Genomic DNA, 20186 nt, shown 5'->3' with positions numbered 1-20186 from the left:
TCAGGGCCCCCCACAGCCGACCCTGCCCTCGGCCGCCCCCTGTGGCTCAGGAACCGGCACGACCGACTTCTCACGGTCCTGAACATTCGTCTGGGCCTCCGGATCCTACTCCGCTAAGCTGGAGCCAAGAGGCCACGGGACGCGAAGAGAAGCGAGCACGCCCAAGGGTTTCTGGAGCAGGCCCCTGGCCCGGCGGCCGGCACGCTGGCTGGGAAGCCCGCACCCTGCTTCGGAGCACCTGGGTTTGAGCCCGGGCTCCACCCCCCATGCAAATTTCCTGCTGGTGCGCACCCGGGGAGCAGCAGGCAACGGCCCAAGTGGCTGAGCCCTGCAGCCAAACCTCCAGCTCCTGGCTCCAGCCTGGCCCCCGCTGTTGCAGGCGTTTGGGGAACGAACCAGCAGGTGGAAGCGCTCTCTCTGTGTGCCCCTTGCAGGGGCCTGCTGCACCAGCGACAGAACCTGAGGGAGGGAGTGGGACAGAGGGACAAGAGGTCGCAGAGAATGGAGCCAAGACAGCAAGGCTGGTCAAGGCTCGTTTATTCCAACGTCTCGGTGGTATTTATACACACCAGCTGTGGAACAAGAAGCACCAGATAACCACATGCGTAAGCCTCCGGTAGCACAGATAATTCTAGCAGTGTTCTTGGTTATCATCCTCCTTCAGGATGGGCCTATGAGACTTTCTTGTCCCAGGAATTCCACAGGCCTAGATTAGTCTTGACTTGTCCAAAGGCTGCCTACAGTCTCTAAAATGAACAAGTAAATAAATAATTTTTAAAAGATTTTGAAATTAGGGACTGGCATTGTGGGGCAGCTGGTTAAACCATGGCCTGGCCCGGTTGTTGGTCTGGTCCCGCCTCCCAGGGAGCACAGGAGCCCGTGTCAGGCCCGGAGCACATTTGAGTGACAGAGGGGCCGCGAGGAAAGAGAGGAAGGCGGACCCCGGAGAAGAGCGCCCGGAGCTCCGCGTTGTGCTCTCTGTGGTCAGTGCCACAGGCCTCAATGGTCCCCTCCGAGCACTGGGCACACGCTGTTCCTGGGAGACCAGAAAGCCCATGAGGACAGGGATTTACTTTCTTTGTTAAATATTTTATTTATTTATTTATTTATTATTATTTAAGAGGCAGAGTTACAGGCAGAGCGGAGGGAGAAACAGAGAGAGAGATCTTCCATCTGCTGTTTCGTTCTCCAAATGACCACAATGACCAGGACTGGGCCAGGCTAAAGACAGGAACCTAGAACTCCAGCCGAGTCTCCCACATGGGTGCAGGGTCCCAAGCACTTGGGCCATCTTCCACTGCTTTCCCAGGCCACAGCAGGGAGCTGGATGGGAAGTGGAGCAACCGGACTTGAATCAGCGCCCACATAGGATGCTGGCGCTGTAGGCGGTGGCTTTACCGCTATGCCACAGCACCGGCCCAACCTGTTTGCCCTTGACACCTGCCATGTGATCAGCCATGGTCCAAATCTGAGAGAGACTCCGTGAACCTTTCCCAGACAACCTGGCAGCCTCGGCCCTGGCCTGGGCCTGCCCTGCGTGTGAGCTTGCCCAGCCGCCCGCGAACCACGCGTGTGAGCTTGTCCAGCTGCCCCATGACCCATGCACAGGCGTTTCTCTGATTTCTCCAGGGCCCCCCTCACTCCCGCCGCCGTCTGCCCCTGGACCACTCCCACCGGCTGCCGTCCCTCAGGGGTCCCGGCACAAAACACTGCCTTCCAAAGCTGGAGTCCAAGGTCCGCTCGGCTGAGCTGAGCGACAGGGCCACTGTTAACACGGTTTGATGGTCTGACTTAGGATTGACTTATTATTTTTTGAAATTTACTTTGTGATGCTGAGAAAGCAACAGGGCTTCGGGAGAACGCGTCTGATTTCTGTGCTCTGGGCGGGCCACGTGTGGGCCACTCCTCCCTCGCCATGGGCGTGGACAGCCGCCACCGGCCCGGGGCCCGCGTCGCTGGGGTCTCGGGCTCAGCAGCTCCCGGGGAGGAAGCCCCTCTGATGGCTGGCGATGTCGGCATACAGGGGGCTCACGGGGTCGACCCCTCACTGGAGTCACGGGCAGGATCTGAACCTGCACTGAGCCAGGCGACCGCCACCTGCTGGTAGTGCACTCTTGGCCTGATGGCATCCACAGCCCTCCACCCACGCCCTGCACCCGCTAGCCTGCCTGCCGTCCCCACGGCGCTGCCTGGGCTCCGGGCCCGGCTCTGCCAGCTGGCACAGGGCTGTCAGGGTCACCCCCTGTCCACGGAGCAGCGCCCTGGCCCCTGCAGAAACCCTCCCTAGCGGCTCCATCCTCAGACAAGGTTGGCCTCGCACGGGAAACCTCTCCTGTTCCTCTGGGTGGGGCTTTCTCGCCCTGCCCCCGCCTCGCCCTAAGGGCTGCTCTGTGGTCCCAGCTTTACCCGTGGCCTCCACCCCACCCCGTTCTGCACCTGCCCAGCACCCAGCTGTCCCCACCCCCACCCCCAGGCGGCTGCAGCGCCGGCTCCCTGGTCGCCACCATGGTTTCCAGCTCCTTCTTCACCGTGGCCTGTGAGGATTTCGGTTTCTTTTCTTGAAAGCGTGGCTATAGCCCTAAAAGGAAGCTTCCTCTTCTTCTTCTTTTTTTTTTTTTAAAGATTTTATTTATTTATTTAAAAGTCAGAGTCACACAGAGAGAGAAGGAGAGACAGAGAGAGAGAGGTCTTCCATCCATGGGTTCATTTCCCAAATGGCTGCAATGGTTACAACTAAGCCAGGCTGAAGCCAGGAGCCAGGAGCTTCTTCTGGGTCTCCCACGCAGGTGCAGGGGCCCAAGCACTTGGGGCATCCTCCACTGCTTTTTCAGGCCACAGCAGAGAGCTGGACTGGAAGAGGAGCAGCCGGGACTAGAACTGGTGCCCATGTGGGATGCCGGTGCCGCAGGTGGAGGATTAACCCACTGCGCCCCGGCCCCGGCCCCGGAAGCTTCTTTCCTATCAAGCACGCCCGGGTGTTCGAGAAAGGGAAGGCTCAGGGTCTCTGACCTGCTGGTGAGAATTTAATCAAGATTCTTAGACGTGGGCAGGCCCTGTGGCACAGTGGGTAAAGTCGGCATCCCATATGGACACTGGTTTGAGTCCCAGCTGCTCCAGTTCCCATCCGACTCCCTGTTAATGCACCTGGGACAGCAGCAGCAGATGGCCCAAGTGCTTGGCCTAAGTGGGAGACCCAGATGGAGCTCCAGGCTCCTGGCTGCAGCCTGGCCCAGCCCTGGCTGCTGCAGCCATCTGGGGAGGGAACCAGTGGGTGGGGGATCTATTTCTCTCTCTCTCTCTCTCTCTCTCTCTCTCTCTCTCCCTTTCAAATAAATCTTTAAAAAATTAAAAAATACCAGCTTGGAGGGGAGTCTTACAGTGACGATTTACACATCTCCATGGCGCACCTTCACCGCTCACGGTGGCTTTGGAGTGACCAGAGACAGAGGCCAGCACAGCCGGATCTTCCACTCGGGGGCCCAGAGCCGCCCCCTCCGCAGCCCCCTGGTCCACGGGTGAGAGGCAGGCGAGGCGACACCAATGCCAAGGTCACTACCCCGAGACCCGGGGCTGCTCAGGGACTGGGCATTCTCTCCGGATGGCACAGATGGCCCACCCGGGCCTGGGGGCCTGCGGTCGCGACCTCTGTGCTGCTATCCTGTGGGGGGGGCACTGCTTGCCGTGGGTGTGCTCTGTGATGCACGCACATGCGTGTTGCCTATTGTGCTATCCAGGTGTGCACGGCTGGTCACGTGTGTGCGTGTGGGTCCTACCCACGTGCCAAGAGCAGCCGGGCGACGGGTGAAGCCTTCTCCTGGGAAGTGGGCCCTCCAAAATCTAGAAAATGTGGATTAACCTTGCTGTGACCTTGAGCGCTTCCTACTGGGTCCGTGTCCACGCTGTGTACTTCACAGGGGAGTCGGGCTCGGGCACAGGTCACGGGGGCCCAGGAGCGGCTCAGAACCGACCCAGGTGAGGGCAGTGGGGGCGAGAGCGGAGCGGAGGGGAGGCAGGCTGGGACGGCCTGAGTCCCGGCGCTGACAGGGCTGTGGGGCCCTGCGGTGGGGACAAGGCTCTGGCCTCAGCCAGGGGCCAGGGGCAGTGCGGCCCCGGTGGACGGCGGTAGGGTGCAGGCGGGGGACTCCCTGGCCCTCCCTGAGCACAGGCCGGGCGTGGAGAGGCAGCACCCTAAGGCCTCTACAGGTTTGTGGACATGAGGGCTGCGCCACCAGCTCCCGCGGACAGGGATCCAGTGCACCTGGGCTGGGCTGGGTGCAGGCTGCCCCCAGGCGACACGGAGGCGGAGCCTGCCTGCCAAGCTGTCCCCGCAGAGCCGTGGGCAGAAACACCCCAACAGCCCAGGAGAGCCAGAGCCGGCGGGCAGGTGCCACACGGAGCGCCTGGCCCAGTGCCACCCTCGCAGGGGTCCCCACTGCTCCAGGGCGGGAGAGCTCTGGGAAACCCCAAGGGAGTGGGGGGTTAGGGACCCTCCCCCCAGCCAGGTTCCTCAGACCCGTTGGTCCAGACTGGACAAACACATATCTCTTTATTTTTTATTTATTTATTTTTTTATATATAAAAGGTCACACTTCCGGGTGAACCCTGCCCACAGCAGAAGCGCAAAGCGCCGGTTACAAGCGTCCCAGGCCGGGAGCGCAAAGCTCGGAGACGCGGGGTGTGTGTGGTGCGCGGTGTGCACGGGGTTGGGGGGGATTCCGACCCCCTGTTCTGGGCCGCCCTCTCCCCTTCCCCACCCGCCACCACAGCCGCCTGTGGGCAGAGCGGTCTCAAAGCTCTGTGCCACCCCGGAGGGTCAGCGAGGGGTCGCCAGTACGGGGCAGGGGACGGGGGTCCTTCCCGAAGCGGGTGCAGGACTCATGTCCTTCCCCCCCACACACCCCCAAGCCGCAGTGAGCTGAGGCCGGCGGGGCCGCGCCCTGGGGTCCCTCACCGCTCCTCTGGCCCGTCGCCCCCCAGCACCTGCTCGTAGGGGCAGGGCCGGCGGCACAGGCCTGCGGGCTCCGGGCCGGGCCGGGGCCCCTCGGGCGGCGCGCCGTCCTCCTCGGCGCCGTCTCCCGGGCCTTCGGCGCCCCTTTGCTCCGCATCGCTCTCGTCGGAGTTGTCCTCTTCCAGGTAGCGGTAGCCGCGCACTTTGTGCTGCAGCCGCGGGATGCGGGGCTGGCGCGGGGCCACGCCCCTCCGCAGCTTCTGTTCCATCCACAGGTAGGAGGCCGTGGCGGCCACCAGCGTCACCATCAACACCGCCAGTTTAGCCTGGACGCGGGACCGGCAGGGGATGAGGGGCACCTGCGGGCGCGCACGCGCCTCCGGACCCGCGCCGGCTCCCGGGCGCCCCCTGCCGGGCACCCCCAACCCCTGCACCGTCGTTCCCTGGTCATGGCCCCTGATTAGGGGGGGGAAGGAAGACCCCCTGCCCCCCCGGGGGGAGGGGTGAAGGTCCCGCGAGCTGGGAGGTGCTCACAAGGGAACTGCAAACTGCGAACGCCCTGACGCCCAGCAGGGATGGGCAGTCAGTGGGGTACAGGCTGTGAAGCCAGGGCAGGCGCACCCTTAACCCCGCGAGCCTCACCTTCATGGGCAGGCTCATGCCCAGGTACACGAGGAAGATGGCCACGGCCTGCCACCAGTGGTAGATGGTGAAGATGAAGTCCTGCCTCTCCTTGTCCTCGTACAGGGTCCCCAGGAGTGCTGCGGGCAGGAGAGACCGGGTGGGCAGGGGCCAGGGGCCACTGGGGCCTGGGGCTGCTCCTCTTCCTCCTGTGACTGTCCCCCGCCCTGCTGGACGCTGGTCCTGGCCCGCCCCCTGGTGGCCACCTGGCTCCCACACTGGCCAGGCACTGAGCAGAGGCAGCAGGTGGGCCTCACCCCGCGACACAGGTGTGGCCGTGCTCAATCCTGTCCTGACTCTGAGCCCAGCTCAGTGCACAGCTGCGTCTAGGACAGACTGCAGCCCCCGAGGCCCTGCCAATCAGACCCGGCACCGCTTGTCTCCCGAAGGATCCTCCCTGGGGTGGGCGGGAGGCGCACTGGGCATGGGGCCAGGACTGCCAGGTGGCGAGAGGAGGGCGTTCCAGCGACCCAGATGTGGATTCAAACGCTGGCACTGTGGTACTGAATGCGCTTGTCCCAGCCGTGCAATGGGCTCGCGTTGCGCTGGGAAGGCCGATGCCCGGCACCCGGCAGACCGTGGGGGGGTCGCTGCTGACACGTTCATCAGGTGCTCGGACACGCTGGGGGCCTGAGCGGGGGGGGCAGCACCCCACAGGGCTGCTGGGAGTGAACCAGCAAGGAGGGGCGATGGGCTGCGGAGATGCCAGGGCCGGATGAGCGTGCCCAGGGGTGCCTGCCCTGAGCACAATGCCGGAGAGCATGGTGTGGAGCGGGAGGCTCCGCCCCTGCTGGGCAGGGACCCCTGGGCCACCCGGCTCCATCACCACACTGCAGCATCGGCCCACCGGGGGACCCCTGCCTGGGTGCCAGCCGCGCGTCGTCACCGGCACGTTCCCGCCTGTGGGCAGAGAGAGCCACACAGCAAAACGCGGGCCCAGCCCTGCCTCTGCAGTCGGCCTCCTGCTCCCCCGTGCTCCCGCTCGGCAGCCCGGGCCTGGGGCTTCCCGCCCGGCCTTGGCCCAGGTGTGCACTGTTCCCCAGAGTGAGGGCAGCTACCCGCCCTCCCTGGGCCAGGGATGGCATCTGCCCCAGCGTCGTGAGAGCTGGCGCAGCAGGTCCCGTCCCCTGAGTGAGAAGGAACAATCTCTCTCGTGCTTTCTCCACCGAGTTGCACGCCCACCCCTGGTCCCCAGGATCTCAATGCCCTGCCGTCCACCGTGGCGTGCCAACACAGCAGTGCCACAGCCCCCCGCCCCGCCTCCGAGGCGTCCCCGCCTTCCCCACATGTCGCCACGGTGTCCGTGAGAATTCGTCCACCCTGGAGCGTGTGCGGGAATGCCACAGGCCCAGACCCCCACCGCCCAGAGGCAGCCCGGCCCAGTGGTCGTACTCACTGCTGAGTCCCGCCTTGTTGAGGGCGCTGCCCACACCCCAGAGCCCGGTTACCGTGTACAGCACCCAGCTGTGCTGCACGGCCTTGGGCACGGGGGCCCAGAAAAAGAGGCCGAGGGTGAGCAGCAGGTGCAGCCCCGCCCCCGCCACCAAGGGCACCGAGCGAGGCAGCCACAGCCCCAGCAGGCCCAAGAGGGAGGCGGCAGAGGCAGCCAGGCTGTAAGCCACGAGGAGGTAGGCCAGCTGCTCCAGCCCCAAGGAGCACACGCCATAGCCCTAGGGGACAAGGGACAAGCACTGAGTCAGACAGCCCTGGCTCTCCCCGAGGCCACACTGCACCTCGGTGCACCCCCGGATGGACCCTCCAGGGGCTGTGCGAAGGCCCCAGGGGACAGACAGTGGGAGAAAGCTCAGACGGTGTCCCCAGACAGCCCCGGCTGCGTCCCGCACAGAGCAGGTGTCGTCCGGGTGGCACCCCTGTCCGGCTTCAGAGAGCTGAGCACAGCACGCCCAAGGCGGACGGGGCGGGGGGGGGGGGGGCTTGGGGACACACGCATCCCAAACGCTGACCCGACACCACATCAGCGCACGCCCTGCCTTCTGCCCGGCGCCCTCCCCAGGCTGCGCTCACCAGGGCCAGGCCAGTGCAGGCAAACAGCACCTCGAAGCCGCTGTAGACGAAGAAGGGCACGAGGTGGCGCAGGCGGAAGTCACGCACGTGCTTGAAGGGCAGCTGGAAGATGTTGCCCCAGCCCACGCTGCGCAGGTCGATCTCCTCCGTGGGCCGGTAAGCGGCACCGCACAGGCCCAGCACCTGGGCACCGCACGGTGAGCGGGCGGCAGCCGGGCACCCAGGCCCCGCCCCTCTGCCCAGCCCCGCCCCCAGGCGCACCCGCCGGCCAACTCCAGCCTTGGGGACGCCCCTGGGCCTCAGGCCCCTCCCCAGGACGCAGCCCCCGCCCCCAGGCTGCGGGCCACGCCCAGGCCGTGAACCACCCCCCCTCGGTCCCGGGCTGTACCAGCAGCATGGCCAGGAAGGCGGCCGCCATCAGCACGCTCTCCACCACAATGAGGTTTCGGCTCTGCGGCAGCGTCTGCAGGACCGTCTTGTTTAAGCCCATGAGGATGCCCTGGCTGTCCGTGCCTGGGGGAAGGGGTCGGGGGCTCCGTGAGGAGGGGGCGGTGCCTGCTGCAGACCCAGCCGGCAGGGGGCGAGCGAGGACCGTGCGTGCGGGCCAGGGTGCCCCCCCTGGGGAACGGCGGGGCGCAGTTCGGAGGTTAGCAGTGCGCCTCCAATCTGCAGGCACACGTCCTGCCCTGACGAGCCCTGACCACGTGCCTGGCTGGAGAGAAATCCCCCCACCCCCGCAGCATCAGCGCCTCCTCCAGGCAGCCTGCCCTGCCCCGTACCCACACTGGGTCAGCTGTCATAAGGACCCACTGCTGCAGGACCCCGTGCCTTGCCCACCAGAGCCCTGGGCTGCAGGCCTCCCACCCCTGACCACTGTGCGTGAGGACTCCGTGTCTGCTGGAGGACGGGCCGAGAGCAGGCCCACCTCCCCCCCCCGGCCCCCGGCCCTGCCCAGGACTGACCACAGCTCTGCACGTTGGCCAGCGTGTGGTTCAGGTCGTACAGGTAGTGGTTCAGGAAGTAAATCATAGGCAGCTGGGCGCAGGCGAAACTCAGCTGTGGGCGGGAGGGCAGTGGGGCCGATTCAGGCACAGAGCTGGGGAGGGGGCCCGGCGGGACGGGAGAGTCAGCCCAGGGGCGGGGTCTCTGGAGGCGAGCGGGCGGGGGCTGGGCCCTGGGCCTGGGGCATCCCGGCTGCACTCACGTGGAAGAAGCAGTAGAAGATGGCTTGGAAGACCACGAGGTAGGGCACGTGGGAGCCCCGGGGGGGCCGCTGCCTCGGCCTCTGCTCGTCCTGCTCCTTGTAGTGGGTGTACTCGCAGTACTTCTGCGCCATCCTGGACCCCAACACAAGCAGGCTGGTCCCTGCCCGGCCTCGGCGCCCGGGCCCCCCGGGCCCCCGCTGCCCTCCGGCCCCCGCCCACTCACCTGGTGATGTAGTTGCCCACGGAGGCCCAGAGCGGCACGATGGCCATGCCCAGCGCCACGGCCGAGGGCACCAGCGTGTAGTAGCGCTCCCAGTAGTTGGTGGAGACGAAGAGGGCGTAGATGCCCACGGCCAGGAACATCATCCACTTGGTGCCGAAGAACCTGCGGGCAGTGGGCAGGACCTTGGCACCGCGGGCACACCGTGCAGCCTGCAAGCAGCCGGGGCCGCCGCGGTCCCGGCCGCAGGTCCCAGGGTGGGAGTGGGCAGAGCGCCCCAGCCCGGGGGGCCGAGGGGCCCAAACTGACCTCCCAGGGACAGGGCAGCCGAGCGACCTCACGTGACCCTCGCACGGGCCCAGCGCCCCAGCCGCAGATGAGGCAGGTGAGTGGCCCTGGCGCGTGAGCGAGCCCCAGTCCCCCTCTCCTGAGCCCCCCGCGCTCCCCTAGAAGCCAGGAGCTCCCCGAGGGGCTGGGCTCCCCCCGCCATCGCCCCCTGGTCTGTTGTCAGTGGGGACACTTCCTGCTCTCTGGGTCTGGGAAGAGGTCACACAGTGACCGCGGGAGGGGCTTGATGAGTGACAGGGCAAGGGCCCAATCAGAGTATGGGGGCCGATCAGCCCGAAAACCGCTGCTGGCTCCTTTCTTTTTTTTCCCCACTGTATAAGGAATTTATATTAAAGCAAGAATTTTATAACCTGAATTACATGTCCTCGCTCGGTTATCAATTCTGCTCCCTAAAACAGAGCTGATGTTCTGAGCTCTTCCACAGTAAAGAATTACAAACTTAAAGAAAGGAGTGCTTTAAATTCTTGTACTTAGCTGAACATTCTTTTTTCCAGGGTCTATAAAACATTAACTTGTTTTTATATTTTACTATCTTTTGTGTTTTTTTTTTTAATCAACAGGTAATCCAGGACTAGCATTGCGCTTGCTAGACCTGCATTTGCTCGGTACATAAGGGTCAAAGTTCCCTTCTTTTAAATTTATTTTATATTTTGCAATTTTTTCCATAATGTTTAAGTTTTTGGGTGTTTGGATATTTTTCTTCGGTGAAGCGCCAGTTTCTGCTCGTGGCCCCTGATCAATGCTAACAGCGGGAACGCCAGTGGCCTGGCCACTGCTTTCGGGGCAGCCTCTGGCTCGGGGGGCTGGTACAGCTGCAGCCTCGCCCCCTTTAGAACGAGACCCCAGAGACCGCTGGCTCCTTTCTCTCGCTCTCCGGAAGCCACAGCTCGGTGGCGCTAGTGTCCTGATGCTGCCCCGTGGACCGCAGGGCCCTGGTCTTCCGCCAGCCTTATTTTTCGCTCTGTAATAATTAGGCAGCGTCCTCTGATCTGTTTAGGGGACTGCACTACAGGCGCCGGCGTTGTGATGCAGCAGGTTAAACAACGCCGGCATCCCAAATCAGAGGCCCGGCTGCTCCCTGCTAAGGCACCTGGGAAGGCGGCGGAGGACGGCCCACGTGCTTGGGTCCCTGCACCCACGTGGGAGACTTGGAGGGAGTTCTGGCGCCTGGCTTCAGCGGGGGCCCAGCCCTCACTGTTGCAGGTATTTGGGAAGTGAATTTGTGAATGGAAGATCTCTCTCTCTCTCTCTGCCTTTCAAATAAAGGTGAAAACAAACATCTTAAAATACATTTTAAAAACGATGCCTGCAGCCACTGGTCCTGGGGAGAGGCCCAGGCTCCGGAACGGGGTGAGCAGGTGGCTTTCGGGGCCACCCGTCCAGAGCCAAAGCTGCCTGGGCTGGGGCAGGCGCTGCACCTCATGGTTTCTCCACGCAGGACCGCAGCCTACTGTGGACTGTTGGAATGCAAGCAGCTGAGAGAGCGCCGGGCGGGCGCACCGGCAACACCACGGGGTCACTGTTTTTCCTAAAGTGCTGACCTTCAGGAGCCAGGCCTTTGACCTAGCGAGTGGATGGCTGAGCACCGGTCCCAAGTCTTTGTTGTTAACTTTTACAAACAAGCAGAGGGAAGTGCAAGGCGCAACCCAGAGCCTTGATGGGGAACTAAAACCTGTCCCAGTGGCATCGAGGTGCCTGGGGGGGGGGGGGGCTCGGTGGCTGGGAGGGCGGACCCCTGGCCTCTGCTCGCCCCTTCCCGTGAGAAATGCCCCCCACCACCAGTCCCAGTTGATTGGGCCCGGGGTGGCACCTGGCCGTGGCCGGCTGGTCAAGGTCTCTCCAGGTGGGGGTGGCTTGCGTCCCCCCAGGAGCAAACCGTGATGCCGCGTGGTCCCCAGGCAAGCTCTCCCCCCACCCCTCGGTGCCACAGCCTGCGCCCCGCTGAGCGCGCCCCGCCGCCCAGGGACGCCCGCCCCCACCCCTCGGTGCCACAGCCTGCGCCCCGCTGAGCGCGCCCCGCCGCCCAGGGACGCCCGCCCCCACCCCTCGGTGCCACAGCCTGCGCCCCGCTGAGCGCGCCCCGCCGCCCAGGGACGCCCGCCCCCACCCCTCGGTGCCACAGCCTGCGCCCCGCTGAGCGCGCCCCGCCGCCCAGGGACGCCCGCGGGCACCTGATGAGCAGGGGCGTGTACAGCAGGGCGGCGATGGGCGTCACGTTGATGCCCGTCAGCATCTTGCTGTCGATGTCCGGCAGCCCCATGTTGCCGTACTTCACCTCGCGGTACGTCTCGTCGTAGTGCAGGATCAGCTGCATCTGCAGGAGGCCTGCGCACGGGAGCCATGGAGGGGCCGCCCGGGACCCGACGCCAGCGCTGGGGGCGGGGTGCGTATCCTAGGGCGCCCACCCGCCCCGCGCCCGCGGCTCCGCCCCGTCCGCCGGCAGCCGACCGGGAAGCGAAAGGGGAAGCGGGGCCGGCCGCGCGGTTCCCGCCCCCCGAGCCGGCGCGGCGGGGCGGCGGGGGCGCCCGGGGCCCGCGTACCCAGGTAGACGCCGTAGGTGAGCGCGCCGCCCGCGCTGGCCGCCAGCACGTTCTTGAGCACGCACAGGCGCTTGCGGCGGTAGTAGCGGCGCTCTTCCTCCTCCTCGTTGTAGTTGGGGTACGCGCCCACCAGCTCGTCCAGCTGCGGGCCACGCACGCCGCTCGCACCCGCTCGCCCCGCGCCGCCCTCGCCCCACCGGGGTCGCCGCCGCCCCGCTCCCGCCACCCCGCCACCCCCGCGTGCCCTGCGCTGCCGGCCCCCGCTCACCGGGGCCTCGGGCCCGTCCGGGACCCCGAGCTGGTCCTCCTCGCCCTGCGGCCCCGCGGCCCCCGCCTCCGGGTACAGCGGCGGCTCCACGTCCATGGCCCGAGCCGGACCCACGACTCCCCGCGGCGTCTGCCCCGGGCCAGCCCGCCCGACTGGGCACTTCCTCGGTGCCGGCCCCGCCCCGTCCCGCCCCGTCCCGCCCCGCGGCCCGGCGCCTCGGGGACTGGACGCGATGGGGCGCGCGTGTGCACGTGTGTGTGCCTCTGCGTGTGCCTCTGCGGGCTCCTGCGTGTGCGTCGTGTGTGCGTGTGTGTCTCGTGTGCATGTGTGTACCCATGTGTGCTTGTGTGTGTGCATGTGGGTGAGGCCAAGACAGCCCCAGCATGTGAAGTGTGAGTTCACACCACCCGGGGCGGGCACTCGGTGCAGTGGTCACCCCCATCCCACACCCTCTCAGGTCCACTTGGCTCCACCCCCGATTGCAGCTTTCTGCCCACAGACACCCTGGGAGGCAGCAGAGACTCTAGGACTTGGGTGCTGGCCACCCCCGCGTGGGAGACCCAGCTGGAGGTCTGGGCTCCTGGCTTCTCCCTGGAGTTGGTGTCTGGGGACTGAACTGATGCTCAGGCCAAGGATCTTTCTGTCTCTGCATTTCAAAGAAAGTGAAAATGAATGATAAATATGTTTAAAAAAAAAAAAAGCAGAGTCCCCCTCAGCCACCTCCGGGCCTGTGACTTTAGGATTTAACTCCTTGTCTTTGCACCTTGGCCTCCCAGCCCCACAGCCGGGACGCTGGGCACGCGCAGCAGAGCTGGGGAGGTGATGGGAGAACTCACAGAAGTTCCAGGCCGCCCCCACCCCCACAGGCCCAGGAGGCCACTCATGCCCACCTCCCCTCGCCTGCACACAGAGCTTGGGCGGGCCCTGGTGGCACAGGCAGGACAAAGCCGAAAGCCGGGGAGGTTAGGTTACACTTGGGCAGTAGCTGAGGACGGGCCGGGCTGCCTCTGGTTACTAAGACACAAGGCTTGCACTTAGGGGCTGTGCTTTGCAGAAGCCTGGAAACTGTACACGAACAGCAAGAGAGGGGGCGTGGCAAACCGGACAGCACACCTGGGCCTGAGACTGACCAGGTGGGCAGAATGGAGATCAGAAGGCAGGGTGAGGGGCCCGTGCCACGGCATGAAGCCTCCGCCCGCGGCGCTGGCATCCCACGTGGGTGCCGGATCAGGTCTGATCCAGCTCCCTGCTGTGGCCTGGGGAAGCAGTGGAGGATGGTCCAAGTCCTTGGGCCCCTGCACCCACGTGGGACACCCGGAAGAAGCTCCTGGCTCCTGGCTTCACATTGGTGCAGCTCCGGCCATTGTGGCCATCTGGGGAGTGAACCAGCGGATGGAAGATCTCTCTCTCTCTCTCTCTCTCTCTCTGCCTCTCCTTCTCTCTCTGTGTGTAACTCTGACTTTCAAATAAATAAATAAGTCTTTTAAAAAAATAAGTGAATAAATCTTTTTTAAAAAGAAGAAGGCAGGGTGAGCTCACCACACAAGAAGACTTTTCTTAAAGGGCCCGAGCGAGCTTCCCAGATCACCCCCTTCGCCCGCTCTTTCCTCGCGGAGAAGAGCCCTGCGGTGCGTCCCCGTCTCTGTCGCCCTTGTCCACGCGGCCTTTCTGTTTCAGAAGCCCCCTCGCGCCGAGCCGCTTGCCTGCGAGAGCTGTCTCTGTGCGCGTCCAAACACTCGGCTAAAAATCGCCGTCCTGGTCAGGTCAGCTGCCTCGCCCTCCCCAGGGACGCGGCAAGTTCTCGGGGTCACTCTCAGCTGTCTCTGCGACATCCCGGTCACTGTGGGTGAGCGACAGCAGGCGGCCGCCGCCCCGCCCCTTCTGCACCCCTGAGGGGTCCACTCGGCAGCGCCAACACCCCAAAGCCTTCCTGGTCCGTCCACCTGGCCAGAGCTCCTGGGAAGCTCTTAGGAAATTGCCAAGAGGTGGGCGCTGGCCTCCGACTCCGGCTTCCTGCGGGGCAGCCGCGGTGGCTCAGGTTCCGAGGTCCCTGCCGCCTCCCTGGAGACCGCCTACGCCGGAGCCCTGTCTATCTGGGTGCCTGGAGCCGGCTCCCCTCCCACGCCGTCCCTGTGGCGGGAATGCCCTGCCTTCCCCCTGCTGCCCCTCAAGCCGCCTCCCCCTCGGCTGTAAACCAGGGGTCCTCCCCGAGGAGGGACCCAGCCCCACGCCACGGCTCCCCCTGGTTCTCTCGACTCCTGCTGTCCCCAGGGGTGCCTCCCGCCAGGGTTTGTGCCAGGCTCTTCCTGAGTGACCAGATGGACAGTGGGCCTGGGGGTGTCTGGGGGATTTACGGCGGCTTCAGGGGTCCAGGAAGGGGCACCAGGAGGTGATGCCAGGTGCAAGTCCAGGTAAAGCAGACCAGGGATCCAGGTAGGTGGGGCCATGGGAGGGGCAGGAGGGACGGCAGCGACGAGGCAGGGGGCAAAGCGGAGGTGTAGCAGCGCAGGGGGCGGTGGGCACCCAGGTGGACGCTGGGGTTCATCACCGTGGGTGGTGACAGCTAAGGGTGTGGCCATGGGGCCTTGGGGACAGTGGGGAGGGAGCAGCGGTGTCCGATGCCCCGGGAGGCTGTCCTGTAGAGGGTAGGGGACCGGGCAGTGGCCAGGAGGCAGCAATGGAGTCGTGGACTGGGAGGCCCAGCGTGATTCCCCAGGCTGCCAGGAATGCACCCAAACCTTAACAGAACAGGGCCTTGTGCTGGGGCGCCGGCCGCATCTGCGTCCCTCAGCCCTGGGCCGGGTGCTGGCAGCCTCGTGCTTCCGGCCGAGGACTCGAGGAGCCGGGCTGGAGGTCGCCACCCATGGGAAACGGGCTGTCCGGGCTGCGGCAGTGGCCATGTGGCAGGGCCTGACTGTGTGGGGTGGGCGGGGCCTGAGTGTGTCCCCTGATGTGGGCGGGGCCTGAGTGTGTGCCCTGGTGTGGGCGGGGCCTGAGTGTGCACCCTGGTGTGGGTGGGACCTGAGTGTGGACCCTGGTGTGGGCAGGGCCTGAGTGTGATCTGGAGTGTGTGGGCGGGGCCTGAGTGTGCCCCCAGGTGTGGGTGTTGCCTGAATGTGCACCCTGGTGTGGGTAGGACCTGAGTGTGTGCCCTGGTGTGGGCAGGGCCTGGGTGTGCCCCGGGCGTGTGGGCGGGGACGGAGCGTGCTCCCTGGTGTGGGCGGGGCCTTTGTTCCTGGGGGATGTGGGTGGACCTAAGTGTGCCCCAGGGGTGTGGGCGGGGCCTGAGTGTGCCCCAGGGGTGTGGGCGGGGCCTGAGTGTGCCCCAGGGGTGTGGGCGGGGCCTGAGTGTGCCCCAGGGGTGTGGGCGGAGCCTGAGTGTGCCCTGGGTGCGTGGGTGGGGCCTGAGTGTGTGCCCTGGTGTGGGCAGGGCCTGGGTGTGCCCCGGGCGTGTGGGTGGGGACTGAGCAAGCTCCCTGGTGTGGGCGGGGCCTTTGTGCCCAAGGGATGTGGGCAGAGCCTAAGCATGCTCCCTAGTGTGGGCGGGGCCTTTGTTCCTGGGGGATGTGGGCAGGGCCTGAGCGTGCTCCCTGGTGTGGGCGGGGCCTGAGCATGGACCCTGGTGTGGGCGGGGCCTTTGTTCCTGGGGTGCGTGGGCGGGGCCTGAGTGTGCCCTGGGTGCGTGGGCGGGGCCTGAGTGTGATCTGGAGTGTGGGCGGGGCCTGAGTGTGCCCCAGGGGTGTGGGCAGGGCCTGAGTGTGCCCCAGGGGTGTGGGCGGGGCCTGAGTGTGCCCCAGGGGTGTGGGCGGGGCCTGAGTGTGATCTGGAGTGTGGGTGGGGCCTGAAGTGCTCTGGGGGCAGGAGGGCAAGGCGAGGCTTGTGCCTGGGCTTTCGCTTGTTTTCTGTTGCCAAAACCGCAGGCCGGCGCGTTCCGCAGCTCTCGGCTCTGCAGGTGCACAGTGGAGGCCGCCTCGGCCACGGCCTCCCTGCCGGCGGAGTCGGGTGCAGCCGGGGCGCCACGTGCGGGGCACAGAGCGGTGGCCCTCGTGTGACCGGGACGGGGTGGGGGTCACGGGGCCACACCAGGCTGACCTCATGCCATCCGCTCCAGCGCCCCAGCTTCAGTCCGGCGGCTGGTCCTGATTACCTGTCCTTTGTGAGTGCCCCGCAGGGACTCCACTCCCACGAAGGAACCCCAGGCACACAGGCCCCGCCCACACCAGGCACACTCAGGCAACACCCACACCCGGGGCACACTCAAGTCCCGCCCACACCAGGGCATACACTCAGGCCCCGCTCACATCCCCGGGCACACAGGCCCTGTCCACACCAGGGAGCACACTCAGGCCCCGCCCACACCAGGGAGCACACTCAGGCCCCGCCCACACCAGGGCGCACACTCAGGCCCCGCCCACACCCCCGGGGCACACAGGCCCTGTCCACACCAGGGAGCACACACAGGCCCTGTCCACACCAGGGAGCACACTCAGGCCCCGCCCACACCCCCGGGGCACACAGGCCCTGTCCACACCAGGGAGCACACACAGGCCCTGTCCACACCAGGGAGCACACTCAGGCCCCGCCCACACCCCCGGGGCACACAGGCCCTGTCCACACCAGGGAGCACACTCAGGCCCCGCCCACACCAGGGCATACACTCAGGCCCCGCCCACATCCCCGGGCACTCAGGCCCTGTCCACACCAGGGAGCACACTCAGGCCCTGTCCACACCCCTGGGGCACACAGGCCCTGTCCACACCAGGGAGCACACTCAGGCCCTGTCCACACCCCTGGGGCACACAGGCCCTGTCCACACCAGGGAGCACACTCAGGCCCTGTCCACACCCCTGGGGCACACAGGCCCTGTCCACACCAGGGAGCACACTCAGGCCCCGCCCACACCAGGGAGCACACTCAGGCCCCGCCCACACCCCTGGGGCACACTCAGGCCCCGCCCACACCCCCACGCACACCCCAGCACCCTGGCTGGAACTCACAGAGCCTGCCCGAGGCGGTCATCCCCGTCACCACCCTGTCAAACCCCGCCTACTTACTAAGCCTGGCCCATGCACTCCCTGAGGCTCTGTGTTACAGAAGTGGAGCCCGGGAGGATCCCCACCAGGGATCGGAGCCCCCAGGACCCCCCCACGTTAGGGGCCCTCACCCCTCCACGCACAAACCCCACTGCTCCCTCCGCAGCCGAGGAGAGAGCCCCATAGCAGGAATTCTGCAAATGGGGTGGAGAGAGGGGGGCGAGCTGGACCCCTCCGGTGGGCGGGGGCGGGGTGATGGAGGTGACAGGTCCCCGGAGGCCCAGAGGGAGGTTGGAGCTGCAGCCAGACCCCACCACCCAGCCCCGTGGGGCACCCGCGCCCCTGCTGCCCTGAGCCAGAGAACAGCTGGGACACAGGGGGCGCGTTTCAGCGTGGCCAGGTCCTTCCCCAACTGAAGCAGGTGTGTGTCACCGGGGACACCCAGCGTCAGGTCTGGGGCCCCCGCTGGGGGGAGCAGAGCCAGGCCCAGGCCAGAGGCCGGCCACGGGGCAGAGCTCACGGGTGCTGGTGTCTGCTGGGGGGGGAGCTGGGGGCATGGGACAGGGAGGGGGGCCGGGGAGGCCCCAAGCCTAGTGGTGCCACGTATCCCCCCATGGAAGACCTGGGGCAGCCGGGGGCCCCCAGAGAGCGTGAGGCTCCACTCAGGGACTCCAAAAAGTGCACCCAAAATGGAATTGAGGTAAATTACTTTAAAGTATTTTGATTTATTATTTATTTTCATTTTATTTGACAGGCAGACAGAGGTCTTCCATCCTCTGGTTCACTCCCCAAATGCCCACAACAGCCAGGGCTGGGCCGGGCAAAGCCGGGAGCCAGGAGCTCCACTTTGGTCTCCTGCGTGAAAGGCAGGGGCGCAGCTACTAGGGCCGTTAGCACATGAGCAGGGAGCCAGACTTGAACCCAGGACTCTGAAGGGTGTGCAGCTGTCGCGAGAGGTGTCTCGGCACCTATAACAAATGCCTGCGCAGAAAGACAAGTGGTTTTAGTGTGAACAGTTTCACAATTCATGCAAATGATGGGGTCTTCCAAAAGTTCATGGATGGCCCGGCACTGTGTCGTAGTGGGTAAAGCCACTGCCAGTGGTGCCGTGTCCCATTTGGGTGCTGGTTCGAGTCCTGGCTGCTCCACTACCCATCCAGCTCCCTGCTGTGGCCTGGGAAAGCAGTAGAAGATGGCCCAGGTCCTTGGGCCCCTGCACCCGCATGGGCAACCCAGAGGAAGCTCCTGGCTCCCGGCTGTTGCAGTCATTTGGGGAGTGAATCGATGAATGGAAGATCTTTCTCTCTCTCTTTCTCTCCCCCCCCCATAACTCTGCCTTTCAAGTAAATAAATAATTTTTAAAGATTTATTTATTTGAAAGAGTTACACAGAGAGAGAAGGAGAGGCAGAGAGAGAGAGAGAGAGAGAGAGAGAGAGAGAGGTCTTCCATCTGCTGGTTCACTCCCCAATTGGCTGCAGTGGCCGGAGCTGTGCTGATCCGAAGCCAGGAGCTTGCAGCCTCCTCCTGGTCTCCCATGCGGGTGCAGGGACCCAAGGACTTGGGCCATCCTCCACTGCTTTCCCAGGCCACAGCAGAGAGCTGGATGGGAAGAGGAGCAGCCAGGACTCGAACTGGCACCCATATGGGATGCTGGCGCTGCAGGTGGCTGCTCTATCCACTAAGCCACAGCGCTGGCCCCAATAAATAAATTTTTAAAAGAAAAGAAAAGAAATTGCTTGGGCTGGTATGGTTACATAGTGGGTAAAGGTGCCACCTGTGATGTTGGCATCTCATACGGACACTGGTCCATGCCATCAGCTGCTCCACTGGGAAAGCAGTGGAAGACAGCCCAAGTGCTTGGGCCCCTGCACCCACATGGGAGACCTGGAAGAAGCTCCTGGCTCCTGGTGTCAGCCTGGCCCAGCCTTGGCCATTGCAGCAACTGGGGAGTGAACCAGTGGATGGAAGACCTCTGTCTCTTCCTCTCTCGCTGAAACTCTGACTTTCAAATAAATGAATCAGAAGGAGGAGGAGGAGGAAAGAAATTGGCGTATGCGGTAGTAGAAGGTGGCAGACCCCAAGCCTGCAGGGTCAGGTGGGCGCTGGGCGTGCCCCCAGTGAGGTAAGCTGCGGATGCTGCCCCCGCCCATGCCCCGCCCCTGGTACACGTGTCCAGGAACCAGGCTGCTGCTTTTGTCTGAGATAGGAGGTTCCTTGGAGCTGGACGAGGACCCGGCCCCCCTGGGCAAGCTCCAGGCACCTGCGGCGTGCTGCGGGCGGGGAGGCAGCCCCATCTGGGTTTGAATCCCTGTGTCCCCGCTGTGTGGCCCTGGCCGAGTCACCGCACCTCTCTGAATGGGAGGTCTCAGTTGTAAGGCACAACTTGAGCCTCCACCAGGGGACAGGGGGGCGGCGTGGGAGCAGTTCCAGGCCCACGGCTGCGGGCCGCCTCACTCACTGCGGGACGTGTCCCATCACGGACCCCATTTCATGGGTGGGAGCACGGAGGACGCAGCCCGAGGTCACACAGGTAAGCGACCGGCCGAGGACTGGAACCAGACCCGGCCCGCAGCCCGCCCGTGCCAGGTGCTGGGCCATGGGCTCCGAGGTCTCGCCCGAGTCGGCACCGGTTCTCCCAGCCTGGCGTTCACAGGACAACACGGGGGCAGGACCGCAGGAGCGTGGCCCTGTGTCCCCAGGCCACGACCTCGGCCGCGGCCACCACAGCACCCACCCAGGCTGGAGCTGGGCCTGGCTCCGGGGTCCCCAGTGGTCCCAGCTCTCCTCGGCGCCATCGCTCCCAGGCTGTCCACCCTCTGAGGCCTGAGGACCCTCGCGAGAGAGCAGGGACTGGTCCTGTGCCCTGAGACCCGGTGGAACCCGGGCAGGGCACTTCAGACCCTGTCCCTGGAAGACA

At 65.2% G+C, this 20186-nt stretch overlaps 1 protein-coding gene across 1 annotated transcript; it reads right to left on the bottom strand.

The window, feature by feature from the left end:
• Positions 1–4545: 4545 nt before the first annotated feature.
• UNC93B1 (unc-93 homolog B1, TLR signaling regulator) lies at positions 4546–12401 on the bottom strand. The gene is made up of 11 exons (XM_070065969.1): positions 12236–12401; positions 11968–12109; positions 11599–11752; positions 9083–9244; positions 8859–8991; positions 8617–8710; positions 8043–8167; positions 7655–7837; positions 7026–7299; positions 5591–5709; positions 4546–5274 (listed from the first exon to the last, which is right to left on the bottom strand). Exons 1-11 carry the CDS (start codon positions 12329–12331, stop codon positions 4948–4950), a joined length of 1809 nt encoding a protein of 602 aa, XP_069922070.1. The 5' UTR covers positions 12332–12401; the 3' UTR covers positions 4546–4947.
• Between the last annotated feature and the right edge of the window lie 7785 nt (positions 12402–20186).

The sequence above is a fragment of the Oryctolagus cuniculus genome, chromosome 1 (assembly GCF_964237555.1).
Source record: "Oryctolagus cuniculus chromosome 1, mOryCun1.1, whole genome shotgun sequence".
Lineage (NCBI taxonomy): Eukaryota > Metazoa > Chordata > Mammalia > Lagomorpha > Leporidae > Oryctolagus > Oryctolagus cuniculus.
Note: the sequence above shows the minus strand (reverse complement) of the source record. Positions and strands in the feature narration are given on the sequence as shown.

What these genes read in the sequence shown, in the direction of transcription:
- UNC93B1 (XM_070065969.1), bottom strand. Translation starts at nt 12,331, where the DNA reads ATGGACGTGGAGCCGCCGCTGTACCCGGAGGCGGGGGCCGCGGGGCCG. An exon ending in CCTTCCTGGCCATGCTGCTG is followed by an intron (nt 7,838 to 8,042) that starts GTACAGCCCGGG and finishes TGCGGTGCCCAG; the next exon opens with GTGCTGGGCCTGTGCGGTGC. An exon ending in CCTGCACTGGCCTGGCCCTG is followed by an intron (nt 7,300 to 7,654) that starts GTGAGCGCAGCC and finishes CTTGTCCCCTAG; the next exon opens with GGCTATGGCGTGTGCTCCTT.